Source organism: Condylura cristata, unplaced genomic scaffold (assembly GCF_000260355.1).
Source record: "Condylura cristata isolate star-nosed mole 26May11 unplaced genomic scaffold, ConCri1.0 scaffold00011, whole genome shotgun sequence".
NCBI classification, from domain to species: domain Eukaryota; kingdom Metazoa; phylum Chordata; class Mammalia; order Eulipotyphla; family Talpidae; genus Condylura; species Condylura cristata.
In genome coordinates, this window is record NW_004567112.1 from 2,277,475 (window position 1) to 2,288,365 (window position 10,891).

At 55.0% G+C, this 10,891-nt stretch overlaps 1 protein-coding gene across 1 annotated transcript in view; it reads left to right on the top strand.

Annotated features, from left to right (window-relative positions):
• LOC105853497 overlaps positions 1–10,891 on the top strand; it is a 97,229-nt gene that overhangs the window by 10,324 nt on the left and 76,014 nt on the right. Inside the window, exon 2 of the mRNA XM_012723450.1 lies at positions 206–263. Within this exon, the coding sequence (XP_012578904.1) occupies positions 206–263 (58 nt within the window). The remainder of the gene's footprint in view (positions 1–205; positions 264–10,891) is intronic.

The window sequence follows — 10,891 nt, forward strand, 5'->3', positions numbered from 1 at the left end:
GGACCCGGAGCCGCAGTGGCCGTAAGCTAAGGCGGGGTGTTTATTTTATTTACTGCTGGGTCCCAGGCCTTTTACCGCCGCCCCATGCGTATCTCAATGTGCCAGCGCCGCCGAGCACCTCCTGACATTTACTGCATCCTGGGACACTGCTCCCGCAGACACGGTCCGCGCGGTCTTTAATGACCCGTTCTGTTCTCCCCTGCAGGCCGCCACCTTGCCTGCGTCGTCATCCAGAGGTCGCCTGAGCTCATCGTTCTGGCCTGGTGGAGACAAGTCAGCACCGGGGCCTCTTTGTTTCCCCAGTCCTGTTCCGGGCATCTGCAGCTCAGCTAATGGGGGGTGGTCCGTCTTGCCAAATGTTAATGGTGTAACGCGATCATTTGCCGACAAATGTAAGCAGGTTTCATTCTGACTCGCGGTAGAAATAATCCCTCAATTTTGCAACCTGGGCACAATAGATTTAGTGGATGCTGATGATTCCATTTCCAGCTCCTTCCACAGATCCAGGGATTCTTTCGGCCGCAGCTTTCGGGTGACACGCGTGTGATGCTTTCTCATTAGCACCTTAATGACAGCCGGGCCACCCCGTCTGCATTGCACCATCCTCAGCGCAGATGAATCTGTTACAGCCGGGGCTGCAACAGTGACTGGCTCTGCCCTGCTTTGAGAAGTTCCTCGTCCTTCTTCCAAAGTCAGGGAAGGCTCGGGGTCCCCACGACCCCACACCCTCCCTGGTTCCTTTCCAGTTCAGGGAACTCACTCAGGAGATGCCTTTTTATTTCACCCCGGGGTTAATATTAACAGTCTGGGAGTTTTTCCAGGTTGGCATTTTACACACATTCTGCAAATATATGCAAATTGTACCCCCTATGTGGCTCTGATTATGACATCTTTCCCCAAATTTTAGCAAGAGAATTGCTCAGAATTACAGAGGAATCTGGCATTAAATTCCACACAAGGAGCGCGATCGGGCCCTGCGTGCCGGCAGTTAAAGGAATAATGAGAAATCCATTCATTTCTATGGTGTGCGCTGCTGACCGGGCCTGGGGAGGCTGGAGCCCGCAAAACCCTTCTGGGGGCCCGAGGGCTGGCGGGAGGGGTAGGGAGACATGACTGCAGAGACCCGTGTGCTTGGCTGGAACAGGCCCCCCTGAGAGAGGACCTGGTGACGGGGAAGGACTGTGCCTCTGAGGTGCTCCGAGACAGCTCAGTGCCACCTCTGGCTTCCTTACAGGGCTCCGACCCTTCGGTTAGTCACAGCAGCGGCACCTCGCAAACACGCCTAAGCCTGAAGCAGCGGGGCACTGGCACCCCGAGACGCTGGTCCCAGGCTTGAAGGAGTCGGCAGGGTTCCCACTGTGAACAGCACAGAGGGGTGACCCCATGCCCCCCACCCCTGAGAGGCAGGCTGCAGCTGGGGCTGACGGGCACGCCGCTGAGGGCAGCTCGCCACGCTCAGTTCCCGGGACAGGGACAGTCAGGCCGCCGATGGCAGGCGGGGCAGTGGGCAGGCCGGCAGGGCGGGCACCGCCTCTCTGCTCACAGAGTTGACGGCCGCCTGGCAGGTTCTGCCCTGAGAAGCGGCAGCGGGGAGGTGAGCAGACTGGAGGGCTGCTTTGAGGAGGCAGCCTGTGGCGGGGGCCCGGCGGTGTTCTGGGGGCTGGAGTGGCCACCAGGATGCCATCCTGGTCCGCGAGGGCCTGACCCACGCTGGTGACTCCCCTGCCTTTAGTCCTGGGCTGTCCCAAGCCATCCCTGGGCTCCTGCTGTCCCCTCTGTCTGGAATGTTCTGCCCAGACCCCTCCTGGCCTTCCCTCCTCATCCAGAAAGCCCCTCCCTCAGCATCACACTCTTGGGGGGCCTGAACTCCTCCCCACCCTGGGGCAGGTCACAGTCAACCCCAGTCCTGCGCTCCCAGGGCATTTTGGAGGCGCAGTTTATAGATACTCCGTCACCACAGCGGCTCCCAGGCCTCGGGGGTGTCCCCGCACCCCCTTACTCTGAGGCTGGCTCATGGGGCCCGTCAGCCATGGGAACTGGTGGTTGCCTGAGGGACATAAGCAAGCAGTAAAGGCCGTGGAGTCGGGAGCTTGTGGACGCCCCTTCAGGTCCACACGTGGGAGCGCCACGCAGTCGTGGGCGGGCTGGGCAGCAGGTGAGCAGGGCAGGGGCTCTGTTCCCCCCGGGCCTTACGGGGGCCGAGACAGGGCAAAAGCAGAAGCAGGGAAACCTGGAGCGCCTCTAGCTTGCGGTGAGAGGCAGATCAACGTGCCAGGCGCATGGTTACGCCGCAGGCACTAGACAGCCTCAGCCACGCCCCGTGGGCCGCACCAGCCCAGGCCGCAGACGGGGCCCAGAGGAGTCACAGGCAGCTGGCTTCACGGCTGGAGGGGCGAGCTGCACCCTGACTGGCTGCGGGGCCAGAGCAGCCCTGGGGTGCCGCAGCAGGACGTCTTAAACCGGAGAGGGCTCCCTCCAGGCCGGGAGCCTCCCGTGTTATTCAAATTGGGAAAATCAGGTTCTAACAATGCACAGGACTTTCCCATAAAGGCTGGTGAGGCGCCCAGAGCACGCAAGCCGAGGCAGGCGGAGCAGGGCCTCCCTCCCTGGAGAGAGATGGGCGTGTGGGGGGGTGGGGGAAGAGGGACATGGTGAAAGAGGGGCTGAGCCACGGGCCTGCAGTGGGGGTGGGTAGGAGCAGGACCAGCAGGCGGTTTCTGACAAGACGATAGGAAAAATAAGAGGGCATCCGAGCTTAGGAGAAACAGAAGTTTCTGAACATGAAGCCCAGGCCAGAGGGAAGGGAAAGGGCTGGGAAGGGTGGGTGCCAGGCGGGGGTGATGCTCGTGGGCACGAGAACAAGCAGTCCAGCCATGTGGGTGGTGCACGGCTTAAAAAGAAGGCCTGGACGCCAGGCCGGCCACTCCAGCCCCAGGCCCCGGCGGGCATCGTCTGTCTGAATCCTCCTACCTGCCTCCGGTCACGCTCAGGCTTGTGCCAGCCAGCCAGAGGCCCGGACCCGGGCCCAGGTGTGGACGGTGGCGCTGACTGTCCCCCCGTGGCCAGGGCAGTTGGTCATCAGTAAGCTCACATTGCACCCGAGGAGACAGACGAAGCCAAGATGCCCACACGAGGTCACCAGGCTCTCAGGGCAGGCGAGTGGGGCTCAGAGAGTGCAGCCCCCCACCCCCATCCTCCCAGCGCCGCCCTTTGCGCCAGGGTGTTGCCTGAGCCGTCCCTGCAGGTGCCAGGCCCAACTCACCACCCCAGGAAGGCCGCTGGAGCCCAGCAAGGCAGAGATGAGACGGTGGGGAGCATCCCCAAGAGGGGGAGAGCGGGCGGATGGAGTTCAGTACCAGCAGGAAGGCCCGGTCCTGAGCCCGGAGACCAGTACAGGCCAGTGGACGCGCCAGCCAGGAGGTCAGTGACAGAGAAGTGAGCAAAAGGCGGTCGCGTCCCTTGCGGGCGTTTTCGCGAACATCCGAACATACATCTCAGTGAGCGTCCGGCACCGAGGCGCCCTGAGAGGTGCTGACGACTGACGGGGAGAGGCTCAGCGTCTTTCCGCCGCCATCCCTGCCCCTCGGCGAGCTCTCAGTTCCTTCTCTTGGTTTCCACTTCATGCCTAGTTCCACACATGAAGACCCTGCCGAGCCCAGCCATGCTGGCTGAAAATGGAGGGGTAGTTTAGCTGTAAACCGACGCATCCATGGCACCAGATCCTGCAAACTCAGGATCAGGAATTCTCTTTAGTTCCCTGTACCTAACTTATTAGACTCCTTTGCTTCCAGGAGTCTAATAAATATTAATTAATTTGCAGTAATCTTGCTTAACAGTTTTAGAGTAGCTTCATAAAGCATAATTAAGATAACAGACCAAAGACTATATCAATACTACCTATTATTATCTTGCTTCATTAATTTTCAAAAATATAGCACCTGAGTAGTATCACCCTCACTAGGTGAGGACAGTCCGCTCGTGGCACTTTCTGAGGGCCGAGGGGCCGCAGGTGTCTGGGTGAGGGAGCGGGCTGGAGGAGGTGAGTGACGGAATCTGCTGGCCGGCAGCCCTTCTCTCCACAGACAGCAGCACTGTGTCGCCCAGGGGCCACGGCCCCAAGGTTCAGCCGTGACTAAGCAGCAGAACCCACTCCCATCTCCCACCCAGGAAGCCGGAACATCAAGCCCTTCCTGCTGTGCTCACTCACCCAGAATCCTGAAAGCCTTTCCCTGGGGAGAAATGCGGAGAACTAGGAGGAGTATTTATCTCAGGGCGTGAGGATAGAGTGTGATTTAATGATTCTCCTCAAGGGTATGAAAGGTTAGTTTACAGAAGGTGGTGATAAGCTCTGCTTCATTGGTTTTCAGGGGAGAAAGGAAGCAAATGAGAGAAAATGGATGCATTAGCGATTCGGAGTAGAGGCGGAGCACTTGGCTGTGACATCAGGGACAGTGGGCGTTCGCAAGCCCTCAGCAAGTAGGGGCTGACGTGAGACAGTCACTGGGGTCCTGCCTGAAAGTCTAGTACAGGCAAGAGGAAAAGTTGCAGGAGCCTAACTCGGCCGAAGTCAGTCCTCTGGTTTGAGATGTTGGAGGAAGGGGACCGAAGCAACATGGGGTGCCAGAACCTAGGGCACCTTGGCCCCCCAGTGGGGCGGGGGTGGCTAGCAAGCCAGGCTGACTGGTGTCTCTTGATCTTAGATGAGAATCAGCTCGTTGCGCTTGCTGGGCGATAGACTGTGCATGTGCCCCAAGGGACATACATGCAGGTTTTTTAATTTCCTGCTAAACGCCCCTATGTATCCAGAAGTGATTCCCATGTTTGGGGAGTACCACGTACCCCAGTCAAATTCATCCATAGTTCAGGACCAGCTAGATGCATTTTGGCCAATGCAGTCACATCACTTCCGCCACTATCCCAGCACGGAGCACCTTGCTCTGCAAACCCCTGTCCTCTGCCACAGTCAAGTCCTGCCGCCACCCCTGGCCACTGGCAATCTCATTTGCGTTGCTATAGCTTCGCACTTCCTCTGTCTTTCACTACATGGAATCGTGTGGACTGTAGTCTTCTGCGTCTGGCTTCTCTCATTTAGTGTGATGTTTTTGAGATTTATCCATGTTGTTTTTATGTATCAGAAGTTGGTTCCTTTTCGTTGCTGGGTAATATTCCTTTGGATGATTAAAACACCATGTGCTTCTCCACTAGTCTCGTTTGGGCTATTATAGTGTTGCTGTGGACACTTATGTGCAAGTCTCCATGTAGAGGGATTTCATGTGACTTGAGGAGATATTTAGAAGTGGCTTGCTAGAGTTTGACAACGATGTGTTTAAGTTCAGCAGAACTGCCAACTGTATAACTATTTCATCAGCAAAATACTAAAGTTGCACCTGCTTCCCGCCTTCGGTTCCTCTTGTTTACCCTTCCTGATGGTCCACGAGCCCTATCTCATTATTGTTTTAATTTGCTGCCGTGACCATCTTTTTCTTTCACGTACTGGCCTTTTGGAAATCTTCTCTTGCGGAACAGCAGTTCAAACCTGCTTTTTAAAGTAAATGGGTTATCTGTCTTCTCATCTTTGCCTTGTTGAGTTGTAGGAGTCTTTATATGTTCTGAATACCAGCTCTCTGTTGGATTCTCTTGCAGAATATGTCCTCTCCAGTCGTGACTTCCCTTTTCATTTTCTTAATTTTGTGTGATGAAGAACATTTTTTATATTTTGATGTTCTAAGAAATGTTTTTAATGAAAGGTTACAAAGGTTTTCTCTACTGTCGAGTAACAGAAATTTCATTGTTTTAACTTCAGACAGTTCAGTCTTTGATCTGTCTCACATTCATTTCTACGCATGGCGAGAGCTAAGGAGTCTCTCCTCCACACGGCTAGGCCGTCACTCCGGCGCCTCTTACTAAATGGTCAAATGCACTTTGGATGATCTTGGGTGCTAGATGCAAAAACCAGTAACCAAATAATGAAGAGTCCTGATTCATTTGTCTGTCTTTATGCCTCTGCCACACCATCCTGAGCTGTGAATTACAGCAGTGTGCTCAGGGGAGAAGGAACTCAGCAGCAGAGAGCTTCAGGGGACTCAGCCCAGGCCCTCGGCAAAAAGCAGAGCTGGGAACTCATTTGGATGACCTGAAATTCAAAAGAATCTGTTTCTACAAAATAAATTCCATCTTGAAATTCTATATACTACTGTTTCCTCATGGCCACTGTTAGCTGACTGTACATGAACTGAAAGTAGCTCTTACCCTAAACAACACAAATCCCAGAAAAACCCACTGGTGCACTAACCTTTGATTATTTTCTTACGTGGAGCAAGGACTTCCCCATCCCACCGAATTTTATTGTTGCAGTCAATGGCGTAAATGAAAACACGTCTGTGTGGTTCCGCAGAAACTAATTGTTTAGGAGCAAATCAGGCTGAAGGCAAATGGTTCTGAGAGTGCAAGAAGAGCGTGTTTGGTGATTTATTTTTAGGAGTTGTCTCTGTCAGGGACTCATAGCTCAAACATTCTCAAACAAGTCAGAAGGTCATCCGCAAGGCGGCTCACATGTGCTGAAATGACCTTTTCCACAGCACGCTGAAGGCAGAATTATGCTGAGGTCTCTCGGGCGAAGAACGAGGGAGGGAGGGAGGGAGGGAGGAAGGGAGGCTTGACTCCTCTTCTAACAAGTCTTCCAAGGAGGAGAATTTCTTATTTTGAGCTTTTCAAGACTTTGTCATAAGTGTAAAAAGAGCACAGTGGCACCCACAAGCGGCACATCAGCTGACATCAAGTCCAGGCTGGGGGAAGAGGAGGTTTCATTTTCCATTGCGAGGCAGCTCTCGCAAGTGACAGTGCAATCTTGGCGACGCATTTGACTTGCCAATGGCTTCAGCCCACAGGTCCGTACTGAGGTTTGCTTCTTTCAAAATAATTCATTAGCACCCGTCACGAACATGTCGTCTTACACTGCAAAAGCTTATAGTACTACAAAAATGAATTACGTCCAGTTGATGGAAGCATCGTGCACATGTTCAAAGCATGGAATGGGGTAACCAAGAGGACGCTGTGTCTGGGGAGAGAGGGGAGCCGCCTGCAGAGCATGAGCCCACTGCACTTCTTTTTTAAGATTTTATTTGTTCATAGAGAACTGGGGTGCAGGCCAGAGGTGCAGAGGCAGAGAGGCTTCCCCAGAGACAGAGCGGGGAGCAGAACAGGCCGACTGACAAAGTCCACTGCTGAGGGGAGCAGCGGGCGGGTCAGGAGAGGTCTGCTGAGCCATGTGTGTCACCTCCGGGGGTGGGGATCGAACTCGTGCTGAAGCGGCTTTAGCGTCTTAGCTGCGCCACCGGGGAGGGCCCCGTCTTACTTTTTAACAGACACACACGTCTACATACGACAGCCTTTCAGAAAAATAGCCGAAAGGATGAGTCCAAACCGTCAGTGGCTGTGTCTCAGGGGTCAAATTAGAGGCACTGGAAGGGCACGGATAGGCGCTTCTACTCCCCAAGACCAGTGTGGGCTTGTGGTGAGGTTTTCATTGGGCCGGGGTAAAGGGAGACTAGCGCTGGGAATTCCTTTGCGTGACCTGGCATGACAGACACTCGTGTGTCCCTTGCCGTGAGCTGGCCACCTAGAACTGAGCTAACAGGACACCGCTTTCCCTGTGCAGGGAAACTCTGGAGCCAGGCAGGCAGCCCAGAGTGGTGTGTGGGGTCCCCTGGCTGCCAGGTCCCCACCGGGCTTGCGCAGAGAGGCCTGCAGTTCTGGGGGCTGCCAGTGGGCACTTGGGAGCCTGCGAGAGCTCACCAGAGAAATGGAACGGGGAGCTGAGGGGAAGAGCCAGCCCTAGTCCTGGCCACACAGCTGGGCCCCAGGTCTAGCCCGGCCTGGAGTCTCACCCCTGTCACTCAGAAAGTGCCCTGCAGGGGGTCAGCTGGCCGCGCTGACTTTCTGCGCCTTTGCAGGCGGGAGCCCTGATGCAGGTGGCTCCCCATGCACCCCAGCCCCAGCCCCCGGGCCACCCTCACCTGTGCAACTCCAGTTGGGAAGGGTTTTGCCTTCCCCGAGATCAGGTACTCCCCTCCCACAGCAAGGATGTGGGGGAGCCCAGGAAGGCCCCCACGCCCCCACGATGCTCCCCAGCAGAGCTGCAGGCGAGAAATGCCACACATCTTCAAGCAGCTGGTGACACTGAAAATCCAGCCCCTGGCCACAGCTCTCAGGGAAAGGACTTTAATGGGCAGATACGTTTCTTACACAAATGGGCATTTTCCCCCCAAGGACACTTGAAAGTAATCTACCATCTCTCCCCTGTTATTTCTTTCCCTGTGGATTTTCTCGGCACTGTCTCTCCAGGACAGACAAAGGTGGGATTCAGCGCCGTCGCTGTGGAGACTATCACAGATGGGAGGCGGTGAAGGCGGACCTGCCACCCCATGAGTGAACTGGGTGTCCCTGCTCGGGGCACATGACCCACGAGCTGGGGAGAATATGTCCTTCCCAGCGCGTCAGAAACCAGGATGGGGAGGTAAAACAGGAGTAATGTGAATGTTTTCTTATGGAGGTAAAGTCAGTTTTACAACACTATGTGTTTTAGGGGTGCTGGTGCCTACCCCTTCCAGCGAACGCTGCCACACCCTCCCCTCCAACAAGCCCTGGTAATTCCCCACCTCAGTCCCCTGCCCTGTTCGCTCCCACCCTGATCACCCCCCTCTCATGGCCTCGGCTCTGCAGTCAGAGGTCCAGTCCTTTGGGGCTGATTCTGTCCGTTCCTGGCTTTGTTCTCTGCAGTCCACTCAAGTGAGCGCAGCCACATCTGTCTTTCTCCCGCTCTGTTCTGCTTAATCGCCTCCAGTTCATCCATGTGGCTTCGAATGGCCAGACCTGAGCATTGTTCTCCCGCTGGGCACGGCCACCACCTTCCTCGTCCTCTCCCGTGACGAGCGATGCTCGGTCTCCATGACCTGGCTCTTGGGAACAGTCTGCTGCGAGCAGAGTTTGAGGGGTGCGGGTAGCCCTCAAATCAGTGCTCAGATAGACTCAGGAGTGGAATCACTGAGCCCCACGCAGAGCCACTCTGCTGCGTCGAGGGACCCCAATCAGCTTTCCACGGCCTGGGCCAGGCTGCAGCCCCCACCCGAGGGGGGGCCCCGTTCCTCCACACCCCCACCAGCACTTGCTGTTCTGGTCTTGGCGATGGCGCCGTCCTCAAGGTTGTGAGACGCGTCCCCTGATGACCGGGCCAACGAGCTTCCTCTCTCCACGTGCCCGCTGGCGTCCAGGCGCCCTCTTTGGGGAAGTGCCTGGCTCTGCTGTCCCTTTCTGGAGGGGAATATTTGTTGTTCTTGTGGATTCCTTATATACTTTGGACGTCAGCCCCTTGGCCGCTGGACGCTGGACGCGTCTCCACTGGCTTTCTTGGGCTGTCAAGCTGCTGCCGTGACTTTCCATCTCACCTGCTCTGTCCATCCATGCACGGGTGAGTGAAGAGGACCGTGGGCAGTCACAGACATACATCTGTCCACTTGTCCTAGAGGAACGCTCCAGAAGGTGGGGGAGAGGGTGTGTGGACGGAGACGAGAGCAGGGTCTCTTCCTGTTCACGAGCTTTGACAAGAACCCGGGAGGGGGCTGCACAGTCCTTTGTAAACAGCTCTTGTAAAAGTCCTTTTTAAGATACTTGCACTAATGTTGCAAGAATTGATTTTCCTTGGTGATTAGATGCTATGATTAGACAATCTTTTATGTTACATTAAAGTAATCTTTTAACAGCGAATCCGATCCTTATCTTGTCAACCTTCTGGTGATAAAAGTCTTGTAGAAGACAATCGTTTTTTATTACAAGCTCTCAGAGAAGAGGGATGTCTACAGGGAATCTGACCAGCTGGGAACAAGTCAGCCTCTTCCTGAGGAAGCAAGTTCATTTTAAATGCCAACCCCCCCACCCCCACCCAGCCATGCTCTTTCCTGTTTTGTGCCAAAATTATTAAAATTAGGATAGGACAAAAGACGAGACTAACACGCCACGCTGCTGACATGTGAGTAGGGTTTCACCACTATGTCTGTCTGTCTGCCTATCTGTCTGTCTATTCAAACGCGCGGCCTCCCTCATACATTCAACCCAAGTGACAACCTTGAAGATTCCTGTGTGATGTTCCGGTGTCCTGAAACATGACAACAACCGTCATTCAAGTTTACGGCTGGGTTTACACGCGAGCGTGGGGGCTTTGCTTTTTTTAACTAGTAATGAAGCTGTAAACGCAGCATTTCTTTCATTACCTATTCATTAAAGATATGACATGAAAACAGAGTTTCCATGGAAATGGCTTTGTGGATTCTGAGTACATAATAAGAATTTCATTGTTTACACCACAGTGCAGATAACTGACGGGTGTTATTGTAGCTGGTAAAGTCTTATTTAGCTCCATGCGTGCGTGCCGGGCGAGGGGGTGCACCGTCCTGGCCCCCGGGGGTGCCCGCAGCCACCCCCGCGGGCCCCCCCACTTTCGGGAGAGGGAGCTGTGCTATGTCTTTCCAACACTAAATTTAAATCTCGAAACCTTCCAAATGAAAAGAGCCAAAATAAATCTACTCCACATTTAATGTGAGTCCAGTTAACATCGAGTAAGGATTTTCCTGCGAATGTCTGGGCGGTGCCATCAGTCTGCCTGGGTGCAAATCCGGGCTTTGGGGTCACCGGCTGCAGGGCCCCGCCCAGTGACCGGCCCCACTCTCGGCCTTCGTTTCAGCTGTGAAGTGGAGGCAAAGTCCCCGGGAGGACACGCGGGAGCCCAGGCCCCACCCTGCGCCGTGTGGGTGTGATGGCCTGCTGGGAACAGCTGGTCGCCACTGGTCACCCAAGGTCAGCCCCAGGGCAGCCTCCACGGCCTCTGGCCCGGTGGGCG